At 38.0% G+C, this 23,126-nt stretch overlaps 1 protein-coding gene across 3 annotated transcripts in view; it reads left to right on the top strand.

Annotated features, from left to right (window-relative positions):
* Nucleotides 1-4,688: 4,688 nt before the first annotated feature.
* The window catches only part of PRKAA2 (protein kinase AMP-activated catalytic subunit alpha 2), a 67,713-nt gene continuing 49,275 nt past the window's right edge, over nt 4,689-23,126 (top strand). For 2 of the 3 annotated variants that reach the window (XM_038000522.2, XM_038000521.2), the window contains exons 1-2: nt 4,752-4,857; nt 18,174-18,266. Coding sequence is in view for 1 of the 3 variants with exons in the window: in XM_007978593.3 (XP_007976784.1) it covers nt 4,764-4,857 (94 nt within the window). In the remaining 2 variants the exon portion in view is untranslated. Of the gene's footprint in view, nt 4,858-18,173; nt 18,267-23,126 lie in introns of all 3 variants that reach the window. The other variant, XM_007978593.3, reaches the window with a different exon arrangement.

Genomic DNA, 23,126 nt, shown 5'->3' with positions numbered 1-23,126 from the left:
TTCAACAGTTAAAATGATTCGATGTTTCAACAAATACATGACATTTTAAAAAAAGAGCGGGAGGAGAAAACACTATATATTAAAAGAGATGTATTGACAAAATGGTGTGACTTTTTTTGATCCTAATTAGCATAAACCAGTTGTGAAACTATATTCCTGAGACAATCAAGGGATATTCACCACAGAGTGGGTATTTCATAACACTAAGGAATTAGTGTTAATTTTGTTAGATATGATAGTAATAGTATGGTTGTGTTAAAAAGAAGTGCTTATCTGTTAGACCTATATACTGAAGTATGTGCCAGCGAAATAATCTGGTTATTTACTTTAAAATACTCCAGAAAATAAATTTAAAAAGTGCAGAGATAGATTGGTAAATGATGACAATGTTGATCATCACAGATGCTAAGGTTATTTATGTTACTCTACTTTTGTGTATGTTTGAAGTTTTTCACACAAAATTTTTGAAATGTAATTATTGAGCTTGTACTTCCTATAAAATACCATAAGCATCCTTTATTATTCATCGAGTGTCCAACTTTTTAATTTTAAATTGGAGACAACCACAGAAGCCCTATATCATGAACCTATAGACTTCAGAGGTGCTAACTCATGCCTCTCTAACCTCACTAATGACTGCTGTGCTGAGATGTAAAATTATGCTTTGCCTTTAATATGTGTATACATAAGATAAAACTGCACTCTTCCCTGTATTGTTGTTACTTGATTCTCTAACTTAATAACTAACCCTTTCTAAAATTCAATGTAGCAAATATTTTTGGAATGATATACCAGGTTCCACTAGGCCCCAGAAACAGCAAGTGGGATATGAACATATCATTTGCATATATAATATGCAAAAAATACATATAAATACATATATGTATATATCTATAAGTATGTATAATGTATATGATAATAGAATGATAAATTCTGTATTAGCTATATTAAACATGTACAATGGAAAACCTAAAAAGAAACATGTAATGAAAAACAATGAATCATGCTTAATGTCAGAATTATCTTTCTATTCTATTTAAAAATTTACAAAATATAAAGAGGTAATCAAAGAGTATACATCCAGAAAATGCAGAAAACAGGTATTATAGAGGTATGTTGGATAATTAATTTATAAAAATATTGTTATTTTTCTGGATTTGGGGATGTTTGTGGCATTTGTCAGCTTTTATAAATTTCTAGATAGTTGTTTTTCAGTTCAAATACTTTCATACCCAATTTTGCATTTTTTCCCCCTTAAAGAGGTTCCCCCATACTGAATAAACTTCAGGTGCCACACTCTTTGAATCTGTTTGGATGTCTATGTTTTGTCAGGCACTGTCCCGGGAGCTAAGGATACATCAGTGAACAAAAGAGAGAAAAAAGTCCTCTCTTCTTTTGTGAAGTTTAGATTCTAATGGGGAGAAACAGACAAAAATATAATTAGCACGTAAACTAAATAGTATGTTAGATGGCTAGTGCTATGTAAAAAAGTTGAGGAGGGTCAGGGGACGGAGAGTGCAGGGCAGGGAGCATGAGTGAGATAAAACTGCAATTTAGGCCTGGTGCGGTGGCTCACACCTGTAATCTCAGTCCTTTGGGAGGCTGAGGCAGGAGCATCACTTGAGTCCAGGAGTTTGAGACCAGCCTGGGTAACATAGTGAGACCCTGATTCTAAAAAAAAAAAAAAAAAAAAAAAAAAAAAAAAAAAAAAGAAAAGAAAAGAAAGAAAAGAAACTGCAACTTAAATAGGGTGGCCAGAGTAGGATTCACCAAGAAGGTGACTGAGCAAAGACTTGAAAGAATTGGTTACTGATAATATCAATGGTGTCTAGTATAGCATATTAGTTTAGTGATCTTGCATTAATGTACTATTTAGGATTTATTTTAGAATATTTGAAGGTAAAATGACCCCAAAATTTCAGAAGTAGGAGGGTAAAGCAGTAATAGTTGGACCAGCGCTAAGAACTGAACACCTCCCTGGGGCACCGGTCTTAGAAACTGGTACTAAACAATAGCGGTGTGAAACCTTCATTGGAAGATAATAAAATGGGAACATTGCATTTACCAGAACATCTTTAGGGGTGAGACCTCCAAGGGGCATGACTCTTAAGGAGATCTAGTCTGATTAACTGTCGGGTTTTCTGTTGCTGAGTAGGAAGAGGCAAATATGGAACCTTATCTGAAGTGTCCAGGACAACAGAGGGCTGAGTGCTGCAGCAAGAGTTGTCCTTCTTACCCACTTAGCATTCAACCTTTCCTCTAAATAGAAGTCAGAAAAGCAACAAAAAGTAGTTTAAATACTTACAAATTTGTAGGATATATTATTGGACTGCCCAAGAAATAATACAAATATGAAAATGGAATCACAACTGTGACAATTTTTAACTTTCTTAGAGCACCATACATTCTTTTTGTATAGGCAGCTGCAGTATATTAGGCAGACTGAAGGACAAGTCAGAACTGGGTATAAATTCTGACTCTGCCACTTTTTAGCCCTGGGAAAATCAGAAAGGGAAAAACTAAATTTTATCATCTATAAAATGGGAATAATAATCTTTCTTTTATGAAAATTAAATAATTGTGTTTAAATGTATTTAAATGAACCTCGTAATCAACAAAGTATCATAGATGTTTCAGATAGTAACAAAACTATAAGGTAGTCCACAATGACTATGAAAGAATCATAGTTATGAAGTGTATAATTTAATTTACAGTATTTAGTAACAAATAGTTAAGACAGTATGAAATGCTTTAAATTCTCAATTTACAGTTCGTCTTAATGTAGCTTCAAGAAAGCAATCTAAGACTTTTCAACACCTTTTAACGGGATATTAGAGCAGAAGACATATACATCTCATACGGCAAAAGCAGAATAGGGCTTTTCTTACTTACTTGAATACTGAAGGAATGACCCTTAACCAGATGAAAGCTCAGCACAAAAATAACTGGCTATTTTCTCAAAATTGCCAGCTAGGTAGAGTGATTCCTAAATGATACTTCTTGTCAGCAAGAAAGATGATCTGAAGAATGAACAAAAATAGCCTCTGTTTAACAGCTGTGATATCTATAATTTATAAGCTGTGATCCTCTCTCATCAGATTGTCTTGATGTTTGGATGAGAATGAATGTTTGAAATTTCCATATTTAGTACTTCTCAGAAAACAAAATTTTGTTGTGCCCTATTCTTTTTTATCAATACATTTCAATTTACATATAAACAGTGTTCAAGAGACTTCATGTTTGAGGAATGTGACCTTGAAACTCTACTGGCATGCAGTGCTATAAATGTCTGACTAATCCTTAATTACTTATCCCCAAAGAGCAATTTTTTTTTTAGTTTTAAAATTTTTTCTTTGGCAAATAAAAATTGTATATCTTTAGTATGTATATGTTTTGAAATACATATTGTGGAATGTCTATGTCAAGCTAATTAACAAACGTATACGAATCTTTGTGTGTGTGTGGTGAGAAGCAAATAAACTTTAATCACTGAAATACAGAACAACATTAAAGAATGGGACAACATGAAGGAAGGAAAGGAGGGAAGGAAGGGCGGGAAAGAAGGAAGGGAGGCAGAGATAATCACTTTATTACCTAATTCTTTGCCAGTCTTTTTTCTTTTTTGGGGGGGGGGCGTGGCGAGGTCAGTCTTTGAACACGCTACCTAGGCATCATGCTTCTAATTTCCTCTTACCACTCTTTTCACTTCTATATCACATTTATTCTTCCTTTAATATGTGGCCTTGTATTGGCCTCGCCCTTCACAATTCCTCTGTCGCTCACGTATTTTACTTTCTGTGGGTAGAATGTTGTTTCCCTTTCCACGTCTTTCCCATTTCCCTCTTATACAGCTGTATCACATTTCGGTACTATAAGTTTATATAAGCGCGTGGTAAAACTACTTATTTATATAAGCATGTGCTAAAATACACTCGAGCAAATACCGTGACTGAGATTTTTTGGAAAACTGTGGGCAAATTAGTTACAGTTGAGAGCTCTGGCGGAGAGGGTCTCTTCTATCTACAGGACAAAATAATTGGGAATTACAGAATAAGTAGAGGAGGACAATTCAAGAGCGCACAGAGCTGCGTGCGTTCTCCCCATGCCGCGACCTGTATCCAAAAGCCTCAGACGAAACTGAGGGGCTTCCTAGAGGCTCTTCTGCCACTGCCCTTTTGACCAGGGCCCTTCCCGCAGTCTCCCCTCCCGCCTCTTCCCTTTTGCAGCCCCTCGCTCCCCACACCCGAGGCTCGTCTCTTCTTCCAGTTTGACTTCCACGTCTTTCCATTCCCTAGAAACGGGCCCCAATCTCACCCCCCATTTTCACCCCTTCGGTTTTCCTCAGAAAGGGCCCCCTGGCTCCCTCGGGACCCTCGCCCACCCCACTTCGCAGCACCTGCCGCATCCGTCCCTCACTCGGACCCGGTGCACCTGGCGCGGCCCCTCGGGCACTCCCGCCCAGCGCCCCGCGTCCCCGGCCCCCGCCGTCGCTGCCTCTTGCTCTGCCGCAGGCGCCTCTCACTCCCGGGAGCTGGCGCCGCGCGCTCCCTCCCTCGGCCCCGCCCCGCCCGCCGCTCGCCCGTCGCTTCCCACCTGGGCCCGGCGCGCCCAGCGCCCCCTCCCGGGACCCCGCGCCGCCCCGTGCCCCTCGCGGCTCGGGGTCCGCCCCCCCCGCCCGCAGGGCCCGCTGCACTGTGGGTAGGCGGCGGCAGCGGCGGCGGCGCGGAGCGGCAGGCGGCGGAGCGAGGCCGCGCGCGCCGAAGATGGCTGAGAAGCAGAAGCACGACGGGCGGGTGAAGATCGGACACTACGTGCTGGGCGACACGCTGGGCGTCGGCACCTTCGGCAAAGTGAAGAGTTGAGTACGCGCTCCGGACCGCTGTGCGAGCTGCCTGGCTCGCGGGAGGCCGGGTGGAGAGGCGGGAGCCCCGGGCCTCGGGCGGGCGCGGGGCTCGGCGGCGGCAGGTGGAGCGGCCCCGGGCCGCGCGGAGCTGGGGCCCCGGGAGGGTGGCGCGCACCGCCTCGCCTGGCACCGGCGCCCGGCTCCCGCAGGGTCCAGAGAAGAGGGCGGGGGTGTGGGCTGAAGACGGGCGTCCTGGGTTCCAGGTCCCGCGCCCATCCGCCTTTCCGGAGGTTGGAGCAAGGCACTTCTGTCTTCTTTGGACCTCAGTGTCCTCCTCTGCAAAACCGGGAGATTGGACTCTATCCACGAGGCGCCTCCCAGCTCTGAGCCTGTAGGCTCAGGGCGGGGATCATGCACGCTGAGGACCGTTTCGTGCCAGGTGCCCTGTTAGGTGCTTTACATGGGATCTCATTGAATCCTACAGTGACTCGGTCAACATGTTGTCCTCACCCTAAAGATGAGAAAACTAAGACCCCTAGAGATGGAGTAACAAGCCCAAGGTCACACAGAAATGGGCAGTACCAGAGTGAAGTCTAAGATGTCCTCCAATTCTGGTCTTGCTGGGAGGTCCCTGCCATCCTCAGATTCCTTCATGTTCCAGGACTCTCGGTTGTTGGGGGTGACTGTTTGGGGGATGCTCCAGGGGCCAGAGGTTGTGAGTCTTTCTTCCTGGGGTGTTGTTAAACGCTGGAATGCAGCTGGATTGGGTCAGAGGTTAATTAGAACAGAGAGGTCTGAAGGTGGTTGTGTTTGTAAAATGGCTATGGGAAGACTTCTGGGGTAAGGGAGAGAAAAAGTTTCCTTGGTGTTTGGAGGATTGAGGTTGAGGAGGTCAGGACTGCTGAGGCATATTCTGCTAAGGTCTGTCTTCATGGAGATAGGATCCCATTTTGGGTGTAGGAAGACAGGCTGCTTTTGAAATGTTATACTTTATTAGAGTTAAGTTAACTAGTAAGACTAGTTAAGTATTGAGCTTTCATTTGTTTTCTTTTTTGTTAATTAGTCACATGGGATTTAATTAACCTGCCTTCTCTCCAGAATAGACACAGTTGTTTATTAAAAATACTTTGTTGTAAATCCAGAATTATAAGTGAAACATTGGCTTTTTTTTTTTTTTTTCCTCTCTTTGCTGAAGAAATGCTGAGTAGGCAGTCTGGAAATTTTATTCTGAGGTCTCTATTTCCTTGTAAAATTCGTATTTTAACCCCAAGTCAAGGCTGTTGAATGAGTAGAAGAGACTCATTGTTCATTCCTGTGGTAAGAATCAGCTCCTGTTTTCTTGCACGTGTTTAATGCCCATTCATTTGTTCAAAAAACTCTGAGCACCTGCAGCGTGGTAGGCACTGTTCTAGGCAATGAGGATACAGCAAGGAAAAAACAGGTCTTTTCGTGGAGCTTTCTAGTAGGGGAAGGCAGACAGTAATCAGAATATATATGTAAAAGGTATATTTAATTTTACTGAGAAAAATGAAGCAGGGAAAGGAAGATAGTTTTGTGAGGTTGGCAGTTTTCAATAAGGTGGTCAGACAAGGTGGTATTTTTGCAATGACCTAAAAAGTTTGTAAAATTCTTTGCGGTTCTGTGAGGGTTATGAAGTCCTGGGTTATTTTTGAAAGACCTTATAAGTAGAGTGGATAGTTAGAATGTGTTTAAGATGAATACAGGACGATCCAGGGATTGTAAGGGATACAGTAAGCCTGTAATGTTACTTGTCATTTAGTATCATTATTAAGGACTGTTGTGTTACAACATTATACAGTTGCTCAAGCAAACAGTGCCTTTGACATTTGGACATGTACACTCTCAAAGTTATATAACTTAACCCTATGTCCTTTCAAATTGTGTTAAAAGTTTTTGCTTGTCTTTTTAAGTTTGTATACTGTAATCTGAATGTAGAGTAGAATACCCATCAGATCAATCAGTCCATTGTCAAAGACAACTTAAATCTCTTGTGTGTACTTTTGAATTGTTTCCAGGCACTGGCTTCTTAAAATATAAACAGAACTTTGATTTATGAGAAATCGTTTTCCTGGAGAACCTCTGTCCCATGAACAACCAGTTGAAGGAGTTTTCCTAACACTGTGTTAGATCCTCTGAAAAGTGATACTATGGTTTCCTATCCAAGATTATGATCAGTACAATTGTTTAATAAAAATTATAGAAACTGCTACAATCTACAGTTACTCATATAATTCTTCAAGGGACAAGTGAAATGTCTTTTTTTTTTTTTTTTTTTTTAAACTGTGGCTCATGCCTGTAATCCCAGCACTTTGGGAGGCTGAGGCGGACGGTTCAGTTGAGGTCAGAAATTTGAGACCAACCTGGCCAACATGGCGAAACCCCGTCTCTACTAAAAACACAAAAATTAGCTGAGCGTGGTGGCAGGTACCTGTAATCCCAGCTACTGAGGAGGCCAAGGCAGGAGAATCACTTGAACCCGGGAGGCAGAGGTTGCAGTGAGCCGAGATTGCGTCACTGCACTCCAGCCTGGGTGACAGAGCAAGACTCTATCTCCAAAAAAAAAAAAAAAAAAAAAAAAAAGAAAAGAAAACAGCTTTATTTAGGTATATTTTATATATGAGATTCATCCGTTCTAAGTGTACAATTCAATGATTTTTACTAATTTTGCCAAATGTTGCAACCATCATTATAGATCAGTTTTAGGACATTTGAGGACACCACAGTAAGATTCCTTATACCCATCACAGTTAATCTCTTTCCTACCCTCAGTCCCAGGAAATCACTAATCTGTTTTCTGCCTATATAAATTTTTCTAGGCACTTCTTCATAAATGTGATCATTCAATATGTCATCTTTTGTGTCTAGTTTCTTTAAAAATGCTTTTGAGATTCATGCATGGCAGAGCATGTGTCATTAGTTTGTTCCTTTTTATAGTTGAATAATATTCCATTGTGTGGATATGCCACATTTTCTCTATACAAAACCAGTTGATGGTCATGGTTTCAAGTTTTGGGCTATTATAAATAATGGCACTACGAATACTCACATGTAAGATGTAAGTCTTTGTGTGGACATATGTTTTCACATAGCTTGGGTAGGTACCTAGAAGTAGAATTGCTGGGTCATATCATAGTTTTATGTTTTACTTTTTGAGAAACTGCCACACTTTTAAATGGTCACACTATTTTATAACAGTCCCATCAAAGACGTATGAAAGTTCTCTTTTCTGAGTATCTTTGCCAACATTTGTTATTGTCTGCCTGATTTATTACAGCCATTCTAGTGGGTGCGAAATAGTATCTCATTGAGGCATTAATTTTACATTACCCTAAGGACTAATGATGTTGAACATTGTCTCATGTAATTACTAGTCATTTGTGTATTTTCGTTGATGAAATGTCTGTTTATATCTCTTGTTCATTTTCTAATTGGGTTGCTTGTCATCCTATAAGTTGAGTTATGAGGATTCTTTGTAAATTGTGGATACAGATCCTTTAATGGATATATTTTGCAAATATTTTCTTCCAGTCTGTTGTGTCTTCATTTTCTTGTGTCTTTTGAAGTATAAAGTTTTGAATTTTCATGGGGTCCAATTTATTAGATTTAAAATTATTTTATGGACTATGCTCTTGATGTCATAGGCAAGAAATCCAAGATTTTCTTTTATGTTTTCTCATAAATATTTTATTATTTTAGCCCTTATATTTAACTATGTGATCTATTTTGAGTTAATTCTTGTGTATGGTGTGAGATGAGGGTGTAAGACTAACTTTTTGCGAGTGGATAACCAATTGTCCCAGCAGTTTTTGTTGAAAGCAGGTGCATTTTTAATTGTTGTAGATTTCAGACATTGCAAAATGAATTTCTACTAAAAAAGCTAATAGGAGATGATTTAATTTTAAAAGGTTGGCCAGGTGTGGTGGTCCATGCCTGTAATCCTAGCATTTTGGGAGACCGAGGCAGGAGGATCCCTCGAGCCCAGGAGTTCAAGACCAGCCTGGGCGCATAGGGAGACCCTGTCTTTGACTGACTGATTGATTGATTGATAGATAGATAGATAGATAGATAGATAGATAGACAGACAGATAAATGGTAATAAAAACATGGAAATGGAGAAGCAAGGAACATCTTAGGTGCTTTCTCTCTTGACTTTTTTTCTTTTTCTTATTTGTTTGTTTATGAATTAGTTTTTTTTAGGGACTGTGTTGGCCAGACTGGTCTCGAACTTCTGGCCTTAAGCAGTCTATCTGCCTCAGCCTCACAGTGTTGGGATTACAAGTGTGTCCTACCATGACCAACTTTGACTGTTATGCTAATTATATATTTAGAAATTTTAAGCCAGGCACGGTGACTCACGCCTGTAATCGCAGCACTTTGGGAGGCTGAGGTAGGTGGATCACTTGAGGTCAGGAGTTTGAGATCAACCTGCCTAACATGGTGAAGCCTCGTCTCTACTAAAAATACAAAAATTAGCCTGCTGTGATGGTGTGCGCCTGTAATCCCAGCTACTTGGGAAACTAAGGCAGGAGAATCACTTGCACCCGGGAGGCAGAAGTTGCAGTGGGCCGAGATCGTGCCACTGCACTACAGCCTGGGTGACAGAGCGAGACTCCATCTTAAAAAAATAAAAGAAGGAAATAAATTTTAATTTCAGTTGTTGATATATCAATTTATGGACCAAAGTTAGGTATAAAAAGCAAAAATTAAAAATGGAATAGTTTTAATAGCAGTAGTTTTAATTTATTTTTTTTTATTTTTTTAAATTTATTTATTATTATTAAACTTTAAGTTGTAGGGTACATGTGCACAACGTGCAGGTTTGCTACATATGTATACTTGTTTAAAAGTATATGGAAATCTTTGTATTTGTTAATAAAGCCTTATTTAAAATGTTTTAAATTTTCTCCTTCATTAGTCTGTTGTATTATTAAATTGCTGGAGGACTGTTTTTGGAAACAGATTATATGGGCTGGCAGAGTTTAAAAGTAATGCTTTTTATCTATTAAAAATTTTTCTCGGCCGGGCGTGGTGGCTCAAGCCTGTAATCCCAGCACTTTGGGAGGTCGAGACGGGCGGATCACGAGGTCAGGAGATCGAGACCATCCTGGCTAACACGGTGAAACCCCATCTCTACTAAAAAATACAAAAAACTAGCCGGGCAAGGTGGCAGGCGCCTGTAGTCCCAGCTACTCTGGAGGCTGAGGCAGGAGAATGGCGTGAACCCGGGAGGCGGAGCTTGCAGTGAGCTGAGATCCGGCCACTGCACTCCAGCCCCGGCCACAGAGCGAGACTCCGTCTCAAAAAAACAAAAATTCTCTATATTGACTGTTTAGGTTCTCACTCTGGGGTAGGGTAGAACTGTTAGAGAGCTCTTGTAATTAGACTTGTTCATCTCTTATTTAACTTCTCTAAAGGTGATAGAAATTCTAGAATGGTCCTGTTGTTTGTGTTATATAAAGACTGGTTAAAGAAAAAAAATTATAATGCCAATTATTTATTTTAAAAGAAGCCTGCATTTTCAAGATGAGGAGTAGTATATATGTGGTTTATGATTTAAACAAATTTTTTTCAACATTTTACTCTAGAAATACATTTACCCATATGTGGTTTATGAAATAATTATTCTTCATTGGAATTTTACACCAAGGGATACTTAGGTTCTTTCTTGTCAGCAAAGTCTCATCAAGAAGTTACCCTTTCTGTTTTTCAAATAGTTACATGAGTGGCCTACAGACTGCTTTCAAGAAATTAAGTAAATATTTTACTAATTCCCCACTTGTTTTTGAGATAACAGGAAGGATAAACCAAACCAAAACAAAACAAAAAAGCAAAAAGTGTTACCTTATTTTGAAATGTAAATATCAAGTCCTAAATGATAAATTTCACACAACTGTCCCATCAATTGATGGAACTAAAAGTTATGTCTGTGGTATTTTGGCCCTTTACTAGGATTTGTTTCTGACTTGTGTGCTAGTATGGAAGCCCTGACCAATTTAAACTCCTTAGTCCTTGTTTTCTTCCCCTCCTAAAGGATAACACTGGAATAGCGAATCTGTGAGGTTGTTTACAATGCTATCATTAAACCGATTTTTAAAAGATTTAACTCCTCAAAATGGATGTATGTAATTATTCATCCTGGTTAATGAAAATTTGAATTCCTGAATCTGAAATGTAGATGTAGTGTAGAACAGGGGAAAAGGAAACATATTTGCAACACTTCAGTGATAAAAGGTACAATTTGATTACGTTGTTACTATATTCTAATAACCGTACTATATACGCACTTGATGTTTTTTATTCCCCAGAGTAATCCTCGAAGTTTGGTATTATCTCCATTTAACAAATGAAGAAATTGAGAAACAGATACTTTAAGTAACTTGTCGAGGGTTCCAGTGCTATTAACTGGTAGAGCTAGCAATCAAATTCAGGGTTCTCAGACTGCAAAGTCTCTGCTGTATGGACGATAAAGTCAAAATGCCTAGTATGTTCTGAGTTTCAAACCTACAAGGATATAATTTTCTATGTCTGCTCATATTTATCAGAATTGAGAAAATAAGGTTTAAATGTCTTTTAGTCCATATTTAGAGATAAATAACGTTTTTTTGAAATGCCATATATAGATGATTAAAATTTTCATTTTTATTTTTCCAACATTTAATTTGATGCCTCAATCTTTCTTATAAATGTGCTGAATTCTACCAGTTTTAACCCATGTTTCTTAGAAATACTAGTGATTTCAGTGTGTTTACTGATATAAAAGTAATCTTGACTAACAATTGCCAGTAACCTTTAGTAACCAGACTAAAGAGAACTTGTACAAATGATTTGATGTTCTAGAAGAAAACATTGGTCTAAGAAGGTATTAGCTCTGGAATTTAATTCCATTTCTACTACTAGTTATCTGACCTTTGGGAAAAACCATTAGATGCTAAGCCTTTGTTTCCTCCTTCGTAATATGGCAATGATCATACTTGGCCTGCCTACTTTCTGGAATAGTTATGAAGATCAAATGAGTCGAGGTACATAAAATGGCTTTGGAAAAGATAAAATGCTATACAGATAGATGACACTGTTGTGGAGATGGTGAGATGCATGGTAATTGTAGGTAAGTTCTGCACCCTGTGTTAGGAAGTACTTACTTTCCATTGAAATGCCTTCAGTTCTCACACCAACATTGAGATAGAGCTGTAGTAATCTGCCCCTGTTTTGTGGTTGCCTAGGTTGAAGAAAGTTCTTAATGACTACTTCATCTGTGCTTTATGATACTTATTAATGTTTATATTAAAAGCAATATCCTTTATGACTAAGTCATGTAATTTGTTTTTTCCCAAATATGGAAGATGAATAAGAATGAAATGGAAGTAATAGAGAAATAAAAGTGAATGTACACACATTCACAGTAAATTGATTTTACTTTTGAAATTATTCAAATTCTAAACAAGTGTTAAATATTGGTTGCAAATAATGAAACTATGTTTCTTCTCAAATACTAGATTAGTGATTGAATTAAAATCAGTTGAATTATTCTCTCGAACAATTAGGTAAATGAATTATGTGCTATTCAGGTTTCTTTTGCTGATATATATTATATATATATATATATATATATATATATATATATATATATATATATATATAAAAACTTTATATGATTTTTGAATTGTGTCCTTAATATCTGAATGGATTTCGTTCATTTGGTGTAATCAGTTGCTTGACTTTCAAAGGGTATTTTAAATAGGAAACAATGTTGTAAATGGTAGCTAGTTTCAGAGTATGTCCACAAAGGCAACATGATCTAGTATATATACTCTCGGTAGTATGCTGGACTTAGAAGAACTGGGGTGGAACCTTTGTTTTGGCATAAACCAGCCATGTGGTCAAACTCAATCTAAAAAAGGGAATAATACCATATGTTCTCTTCTAGTGTTGTGAGAAGTACATAAGAAAATGTATGTAGATGAAAAAGCACTCAGAAGTACTTATGTATTTTTGTGTATGTAGACACCATTATGTACTTAAACCCACAATTAGCTGAGCTATGAGAATAATCTGTGATCTGGTTCTGAGACCAGAAATTTATTGATGAGAGAGAGGGAAGAATTCACTACCTCCTGTCTTGTTTTACTCAGGTCTTCTTTCTGCAAATGAATATGTTCAGGAACCTCTAATTCTCTAGAAGCTGCTCACTTTTCACCCTCTCCTGTACATCACTTGGAAGCCATATACACAAACACATTATATGTATTTTGCATACATATATATGTATGTATGTATTCCAGATCCCATGGTATCCATCATAGAAACTCTTGGAGGAAAGAGGCATAAGCTGGGAAGGGGGTAAGTGTGGGCAGCAGATGGCATTTAGTATGAATGGGTCATTTTAAAGTCATAGTCCACTTGTAGTAGAACCAAAATGAGGCTATACATATATTTTCAATACAGATAATACACTCTGAGCTAAAAATGCTTTTCTACCAAACTTTCTCTTAACATATGCATATAAATTAGAAAGAATTTTGTAGGTCGAACATACATTGAGGTAATTGCCTCAGTTCCATGAACTGTCTCCCTTTTTCATACTGACACAACCCTGCTTTATCTTGCTTCTTTTTATAAAAACATCCCAAAATGTCCACTTACCTTGTGGTCCATGTTAGCTTTCTTGAAAGCATTTGGTACTGCTTTGTAATAATAATACCACCCCATTTATTCTTCTGAGATTCCTGTGGTTTCCTCAATGATAGGGAAAATATTTTGTAGAGGAAGTATTAATAATTTTTGAAGCCAGGCAGATAATTTAATTTGACCTAGCAGGAAGATCTAATCTCAAATCCTTTAAGAAATAATGAGTAACTGGCTGGCATAGGACCCTTAAAACATTAAATATGTTATAAAAATGACAGCAAATCTACCTAGTGTATTCATCAGCTACAAATATAAGAGAAATGTAAACCTTAAATCAGGCTTTTATTTTTATCTGTTATTGAAGTGATTGAAATGCATATGAAAAGCAATGTGTTTATTTTGAAATATGATTAACCTTTTTATTTTTAGTATAGTGTTATTAAGGAAAGAATTTCAGGCAGTTATCTCTGCTAATAATAGAAGCCTTCTTCACCCCTTCAAGGGAACAGTAGTCTTGCTTAAGTGGTGTCTTATGTTTGGCAGTGTTTGCCTCTGATAAATTTTATGTATTTCTTTGGGTGGTACCTTTGTTTTTAAAGTATTCATAATTATCTTTTTAATCTGCCACTAGATCTTTTTAAACAACCTTTTATATGATTAAAGATAATTTATAAAATCTTGCTATATGTCCCTTACTCTGAATGTTAGTATATTAATATACTTCATTTTTTCAGAATCATTTTTCTTCAGATTATATATACTATTAAAACAAGAACAGTATATTCTTATTCAACATCTCAGTTTCTAAATTATAAATGAATTATAAGGTAAGTTAAAACTGACTGTTGTAAAATAATAGATCTAAAATTTTTAAATATACCATACATTTTTTTCTAAATGCTTGTTTTACTTGGGCAATATGATAAGTATAAGTTATTTTCATTTTATTTTAAAAAATTTATTTTACTGTTTCTCACTATACATTATATATATTATATATATATATTTGGTAGAGACAGGGTCTCACTATATTGTTCAGGGTAGTCTCAAACTCCTGTGCTCAAGTGATCCACCTACACTGGCCTCCCAGAATGCTGAGATTACAGACATGAGCTACCATGCCCAGCTCTTTCTTTTTTTTAATGTGTTTGAGTGTAAGTTGGAACTATATGGTATTCCATAATTGATTTCAGTTTTTCCAGCCTTAATTAATGGAATAATACAATCAATATGTATTAAGTATTTGCTGTGTTTAGTCATACTAGATTTTAAGCAAAATATTTTTACCAGTGTTCATCAGTTCATGAGGGATCTTCTTCTATGACCCAGACATCTCCCAATAGGCCCCATCTCCAACACCGGAGATTAAATTTCATTGTGAGATTTCGATAGGACAAATATCCAGACTATGTGAAGTGACTAAAAGGCAGAAGAACTAAGCAGAGTTTGAGTCTTGGGAGACAACAATTGGAGTTCACAGTTTATCAAGGGGAGTCTGATAAACAGTTGGGTTTTTGGTTGCAACCCTCTGAAGACGGATATCCTGCTTAGAATAAGCTTAATCCCAGATGGATCTGCCTCTTATCTTTCTTCTCTGGGGTAAAATAAAACTGTCAGGGCATCTATAGATTTTCACACACAATGTTCAGCATTCCAAGAGACAGGGTGAGGATAATAGAAACAGGTTTGTAGGAGATGCAGAGAGTAAAGATATCAGACACAGAATTTAAAATAACTGATACTTTTGTTTAAAGTGGAGAATATTAGCAGAGGACTGGAATCTATAAAAAATAAAGGAAATTCTAGGACTGAAAAATATAATAATTGAATTATCCTTTAGATGATGAATAGCAGATTAGATTCCATTGAAGAGAGGATTCGTGAATTAGATGATGGGTCAGAAGAAAATATCCAGACTGAAGGATAGAGAGATAAAAGGATAGAAAGTATAAGACACATGTGAGAACACAACAAAAAGTCTAATACATGTATTATTGGAACCCATATAGAAAAAGTTAATTGCAAGCCTCCATTTTTTTTTTTTTTTCTGTAAAATGATAACCCCAGGTTTACCTTCTTTTAATATAGTTTCTCTGGACATAGACTAAGATAAATGTGATTTATCAGTTCTATTGCCAAACAACAATATTTATTGTAAAAATGACCTGTGATTGGTTAACTGCATTTGGACTGGGAGGACTACGAATGGACATGTTATACTCCCAAGAGACTACATTATTCACCATTTCTGCCAGCATGAAATTTACAGAGAAACAGACCTCCAGTTTCCTTTTAAGGTATCTCTTCACACTTAAGCACCTCCTGGTGGGAGGCTTAGAAGCTACAAGAATGAGCTTATTATATGAAGTATTTCTTGTTTGAGGCTTGTATATGCTGGAGTATACTGTATCCACTCATATGGCCTTCACAACTTCATGTACCCCTGTGTGATGAGGAGGCATGGAAGTAGCAACTGAATATTTTAAGGACTTCTGATGAAGATGTTTTTGATTATGCCATCCTGACATTCGGTGTTTCTGTCCTAAGTTCTCATAAAAAGCTAAGTAAAACTGATGTAACATTACCACCTTTTGTGTCCTGGGGTATGAATGTCATCTTGAATTCAAGACCACTGATGGTCATACACAGGAGGTAATACACAATTCCAGAAGAAGAGGACAAAGCGAATGGGGCAGAGGCAGCATTTGAGGAGATAATGGCAGAAAGTATTCTAAAACTGATAAAATGCCTCAAGCCACAGATTCAGAAGTTCCAAGCAGAATAAATATGAGAAAACCATTCTAGAGATATCATTGTGCAACTGGTCTAAACCAATTCCCTTTTCTTGAGTTTCCCTTATGCTGGTGTAGACTGTGTGTATCCTTGCAGAAATGGGGGAAAAAATGTTGAGAATATCTTAAAAGCAGCCAGCGGGGGGGAAAAGTGTATTATCTTCAAAGGGACAATAATAAGTTGACTTCTCAACTAAAACAATGTAAATAAGGGAAAAATGGAATGGAATTTTTTTTACCCTCAAAGAAGTAAAAGAAACAAACTGCCAGCCTATAATTTTATGCCCAGCAAAAATGTTCTTCAAAAATAAAGGCAAGCTGGGCGCGGTGGCTCATGCCTGTAATCCCAGCACTTTGGGAGGCCAAGGCGGGGATCACCTGAGGTCAGGAGTTTGAGACCAGCCTGGCCAACATGGTGAAACACCATCTCTACTAAAAATACAAAAATTGGCCAGGTTTGGTGGCACACATATGTAATCCCAGCTACTCAGGAGGCTGAGGCAGGAGAATTGCTTGAACCCGGGAGGTGGAGGTTGCAGTGAGCCGAGATCGCACCACTGCACTCCAGCCTGGGTGACAGAGCGAGACTCTGTCTCAAAATAAATAAATAAATAAACAAACAAACAAACAAACAAACAAACAAACTCCAGCCTGGGTGACAGAGCAAGACTCTGTCTCAAAATGAATGAATGAATGAAGGCAAAATGCATTTTTATGCAAACATAAATTGAGACAGTTTGTCAACAGAAGACATATAGTAGAGAGGGAACACCAAAGGGAATTCTTCAGGATGACAGAAAGTGATCCCAGGTGGAAGGAAGAAATGTGAAAAGAAATGAAGAGCGTTGGAAAGTCTAAGTATGTGGGTGACTAAATAGATACTATACAAAATAATATCTTGCAAGATTAAATATATATGTAGGAATGAAATGCAAGAACAGAAAAGGTATGAGAAAAAGTAGAGTTATAGGGTTCTAAAGTCCTTACTTTGTTTGGGAAATGTAAAAACACAAATTTTTATTAGACTGAAGTAAGTTAAGGATGCATGTTGTAATATCTGGGGTAGCCATTAAAATGAAACCTGAGGGCTCTAGAGAAAAAACACAGGTCATGTTTCTTGTTTTGTTTTGGAGAGAATTCTAAATCATTCCACAACTCTACTTTAAAAAGAAATTTTATGGACTGTAAAATTATGTAGTCAACAAGAAAACATTCAGGAGTGGTTAATGAGAATGGAAGGGGAGTTGTATGAAGACAGGAAAATAAAGGAGGATGAATAAGAAGGAGATGAAATGTGGAATAAGAGAGACAAAAAGAAAACAGACACATAAGGACCAGAGTTGGAAAGACGTAAGAGAGGGCATGGATAAGTGTTCCTGGCAGAGTCTACTGAATGCTAATACATTCTCCAACGGTGTTAAAGAATTTGTACTGGTAAACTTTTTTTTTTCCTTTTCCCTTTTTTTTTTTTTTTTTTTTTCCTTTTGGAGTCTGGGTCTCACTTTGTCGCCCAGGCTGGAGTATAGTGGTGCAATCATAGCTCACTGTGATCTCGAACTCCTGGGCTCAAATGATCCTCCATGATCCTCCTGGGCTCAAATGATCCTCCATGATCCTCCTGCCTCCTTTTTTTTTTTTTTTTTTTTTTTTTTGGAGACAGAGGCTTCCTCTGTCCCCCAGGCTGGAGTGCAATGGCATGATCTCGGCTCACTGCAACCTCTGCCTCCCGGGCTCAAGCAATTCTTGGACTTCAGTCTCCGTAGTAGGTGGGACTCCAGGTATGCTCCATCACACCACTCCTGCCTCCTCTTCCTGAGTAGCTGGGACTACAGGTGAGTGCCACCATGCCCGGCTAATTTTTAATTTTTAAAAAAATTTTTTTCTTTTTGTAGAGACGGCGTCTTCCTGTGTTGTCAAGGCTGGTCTCAAACTCTTGGCTTCAAGCAATCCTCTTGCCTAGCCCTCCTGAAGTGCTTGGATTGCAGGTGTGTAATCCTGTAATCAGCTTGGCTGTAAACTGTTTCATTGACTCTATTTTTTAATATTAAATGATTATGTAAAAATAAAGTTGATTTTTCTGTGGAATCATAGATTAACTTAAATTTTAAAGAAGTATTTTATTGGCTGGGCATGGTGGCTCATGCCTGTAATCCCAGCACTTTGGGAGGCTGAGGCAGGTGAATCACATGAGAGGCCAGGCATTCAAAACCAGCCTGGCCAAGATGGCAAAACCCTATCTCTACTAAAAATACAAAAAATGAGCTGAGCGTGGTGGTACATGTCTATAGTCCCAGTTACTCGGGAGGCTGAGGCTGAGGCAGGAGAATCGCTTGAATCTGGGAAGAAGAGGTCTCAGTGAACTGAGATCATGCTACTGCACTCTAGCCTGGGTGACAGAACGAGACTCTGTCTCAAAAAAAAAAAAAAAAAAAAAAAGTATTAAATATTTTATTTATTTATTTTTCTTTCTATTGCTGCTGCACAAATTAAAGTTTTAAAGAAATATTTTAAAGTTACAATCTAAAGCCAGTATAAACACTTATTTTAAAAATAAAGCAGAGGTGTCATATCTCACTCCTGTAATCCCAGCACTTTGGGAGGCTGAGGTGGGTGGATTCCTTGAACCAGCCTGGGCAACATGGTGAAACCATGTCTCAACAAGAAACACAAGAATTAGCCAGGCCTGGTGGCACGTGCCTGTAGTCCCAGCGACTTGGGGACCTGAGGCGAGAGGATCGCTTAGGCCTGGGAGGTTGAGGCTGCATTGAGCTGTGAGCATCCTACTGCATTCCAGCTTGTGTGACAAAGAGAGACCCTGTCTCTAAACAAATAAATAAAGCAGAATACAGCATATCATGCAATTAAAGAAGTTAGGTATAGAGCAAGTCTTTACTAAAAAAAATCATTTCTGTAGATCTTTCCTGATCTATTTAAAATAGCCCATTTTCCTGTCACCTTGTCACTCTGCTTTCTTCATGTATCATCATTACATCACTATGTTTCTTCTATTAGAAAATTTCCTTATTTTTTGTCTTCTAGCACACCAAGCACAACTATAATGTTATATATTTGTTTATTGTTTGTGTTCTCCACCAGAAGGCAAGTTCCATTTATTTTCACAATTCAAGGCAATGCCTAGTACACATCAGACACTCAGAACGTATTTGTTGAATGAATGAAAGAGCAAATGAATGTGGAGACTAGTGGGGTAAGAACAATTAGGAGAAAAAAGTCTTCAAGGATGTACAAGTTCATTCTCTTAATAAAATTTAAGTTCATTTTACATATTTTGTTAGGGGATTTAGAGACTCTTAAGACTCTCAGTTTATGTGTTATTTTCTTGACTTTCCAGCACCTCTTGATGAATAACCTTAGTATATCTGATCCATACAAAGGCCACAGCTCTACCCCAGCCTTACTCTCTAACTGAACACAGCAATTCTCCATACTTGATTATTTTCATGCATTGTCCCTCCCTCCTTAGCCTATCACTGCTAGACTCTATTTCTTCACTGTGACCTCATTTCTCAAATCTAATGCTAGAGATAATGCTTATCCTCTTAAGCATGCAGGTGAGCACCCTTGATATGCTGTAATCAAGGAAACCTGATTATTGAAGGGTAAAATTGTGTGAATTTTGAGCTTGGGCATTAGAGGCAGACACACCATCCTGTCACTCACTGATTTCTAATTTCCAGTTTGCTCACTTGTAAATAGGGCATAATAATATTTACCTTGTAGGAGTTTTGGGAATTAAATATGTATATAAAGTGCTATTTAATAAACATGGTATTTATTTAATAAGTTGGAGATAAAGGAAGTCTCTTGCTTCCTTGTCAGAACCATCCTTTAGAGAACTTTAAAGGATTTTCAGGGAAAGGAAATTTGGAGAAGAGCAATGAAATTGTTTTGTTTCACCATGGGCAAAGAAGAAAGGAGCGTTGTGTTGTTTTGGCAGGAGTCTGGGGATGGTAGGGGTCAGGACATATGTGCGTTATATAACACTGCTGATCACCAGAGTTATGGCTCTTGACACGAATGAGTAAAGGTTGCTGACCACCCCATGAGGACCAACTGGCTGATACGTGTGTGATCTCTTGGCTTGTCACAGCTTAAGTATATAGTGTCCTCCAAATGTTCTTAACTTTTTTATTGTACTCCATATACAAAAGTGTACTGGCATCTTTTACATAAATCCTCAATAAATTTTCACAAACTGAACACACCTATGTACCACGACTTAGATAAACACATGGAAAATGACCAGTATCCTAGAAGTCCCCTTGTGTCCCATATCCCCTTGTTTCCATCCTCCACCCCACCAGTGGGAACTATTATCCATGAATAGTTTCACCTGTTTTTGAACTTTATATAGAGACAGAATTCTACTGTACCTGGCTTCTTTACATAGGATTATCTTTATGAGATCTGTCCATGTCATTGCATGTAGTTGTAATTCATTCTCATTGCTATATAATATTACATTAAGACTATACTATTATCTGTCCATTCTATTACTGATGGAAATTTGGTAGTTTTTACATCTTGTTGGTTATGATTAATGCTATTTTACACATTCCTATACATATCTTTTTTCCATTTTTATTATTTTAGAAAAATGTGAATTCAAAACCATATATGTAAATATTATTTTAGAAATGTTTTTTTCTACTCTCACATTTCAGATTCTTGTCATTACTAGGAGTATTTTTTCAGTTATCTACCATGGCTTTCTAGAATACCATATTTATTGTTATTTAAGTTGTTTGAGATCCAGTACTTTTGAATCCATGTACAGTACTGTAACAGGTACCTGCTAATGTAATGTTACAACCACAGGTTTTTTTTTCACTTGTCTTTTTGAATTATAAGCTTCACTATGTTGTAAATACTTAGTATACTAATTTTTAAAGTAATCTTTAAGAGACTTTAAAATGATATTCTACATTTGTAAGTGTGAAATCATTCTTCAGGGATAATTATCATATTACCATATCCTTGATAAGTATCTTTTTTGTTGTTACTGATTCCATCTGAAGTTTTCTCCCATGTAGTAAAGATTGATACATTTGTTAGGCAAGCTTGTCTTACATATAGTCATTTGTTATTCAAAATAATTTAGAAAGTGTCTTCTTAAGATGAAAGATTTATGAGAACTTGAATTTAGGAAGAATCTCTTTTTTCCTGCAGTTTAGCTTTTGATTAAAAAAAGGACCATCAAATTATATTTGGAACTATATATCTTTGAGAAAAAGATATGACAGCACTTCAGAAAATTTGTGGAAAAATGGAATTAAAAGATAAAAATGAAAAATGGAATTAAAAGATAAAAAATAGAAACAGTTTTAATTTTAATTTCAGATTTTTCAATAGAGATGATTTCTTAGAAAAATTAAATACAGATGAGGTCTCACTATGTTGCCCAAGCAAGCTGGTCTTAAACTCCTGAGCTCATGTGATCCTCCTGCTTTGGCCTCCCGAAGTGCTAGGATTGATTGCCAGCATGAGCCACCATGCCCGGCCAACTTTATTTTTTAGCATAAATGCCATCAAGGTCAAGATACTTTTGTAAGCAATTATAGCAGCCATTGAGTCCATTCCTAAAGAATTTACGGTCCTGAGATTTCAACCATGTCAGTGCAGTCTTTTTTACATGAATAACTAAAAGAAAATGGGGCCGGGTGCGGTGACTTGCGCCTGTAATCCCAGCACTTTGGGAGGCCAAAGCGGGCGGATCAGGAGGTCAGGAAATAGAGACCATCCTGGCTAACATGGTGAAACCCCGTCTCTACTATAAATGCAAAAAATTAGCCGGGTGTGGTGGTGGGCGCCTGTAGTCCCAGCTACTTGGGAGGCTGAAGCAGGAGAATGGGGTGAACCTGGGAGGCGGAGCTTGCAGTGAGCGGAGATCATGCCACTGCGCTCCAGCCTGGGCGACAGAGCCAGACTCTGACTCAAAAAAAAAAAAAAAGAAAAGAAAATGGGTTTGTTTTAATGGTGTGTGTATGTATGTGTATATATATATAAACAAAAAAAGTCAGAAGGAGCCAAGTCAGAACTGTAACGTGGATGCCTAATGATTTTCCTTGAAAATTCATGCAGATTGCCCTTGTTTGATGAGAGGAATGAGTAGGAGCATTGTCATGGTGGAGAAGGACTCTTTGATAAAGCTTTCCTGGGAGTTTTTCTGCTAAAGTTTTGGCTGACTTTCCCAAAACACTCTCATAATCAGATGTTGTTGTTCCTTGGCCATCCAGAGAGTCAATAAACAAAATGCCAGAAGATCTCAAAAAACTGTTGCCATGAACTTTACTCTGTTTTTTGTTTGTTTGTTTGTCGTTTTTTAAGAGACAAGGTCTTTGTGTCACCGAGGCTGGAGTGCAGTGGTGCAATCATAGCTCACTGAAGCCTGGAACTCAAGTGATCCTCCTGTCTCAGCCTTCTGAGTAGCTGAGACTGTAGGCCTGTGCCACCACACTTGGCTAATTTTAAACAATAGTTTTGAAGAGACAGGGTCTTACTATGCTGCCAGGCTGGTCTTGTCCTCCTGGGCTCAAGCGATCCTCTTGCCCCGGTCTCCCAAAGTGTTGGGATTTACAGGTGTGAGCCACTGCACCTAGCCCACCTTTGCTCTTCACTAGTCCACTGTGCTTTAACTGGACCACTTCCACCTCTTGGTAGCTATTGTCTGGACTGTGCCTTGTCTTCAGTATCATATTGGAAAAGCCATGTTTCATCTCCTGTTACAACTCTTCGAAGAAATGCTTCAGGATATTGATGCTACCTATTTAAAATTTCCATTGAGAGCTCTGCTCTTGTCTGCAGCTGATCTGAGTGCAATAGTT

The sequence above is a fragment of the Chlorocebus sabaeus genome, chromosome 20, assembly GCF_047675955.1.
Source record: "Chlorocebus sabaeus isolate Y175 chromosome 20, mChlSab1.0.hap1, whole genome shotgun sequence".
Classification (NCBI taxonomy): domain Eukaryota; kingdom Metazoa; phylum Chordata; class Mammalia; order Primates; family Cercopithecidae; genus Chlorocebus; species Chlorocebus sabaeus.
The sequence above is the reverse complement of the archived record's forward strand: the minus strand, read 5'-3'. Positions and strand labels throughout refer to the sequence as shown.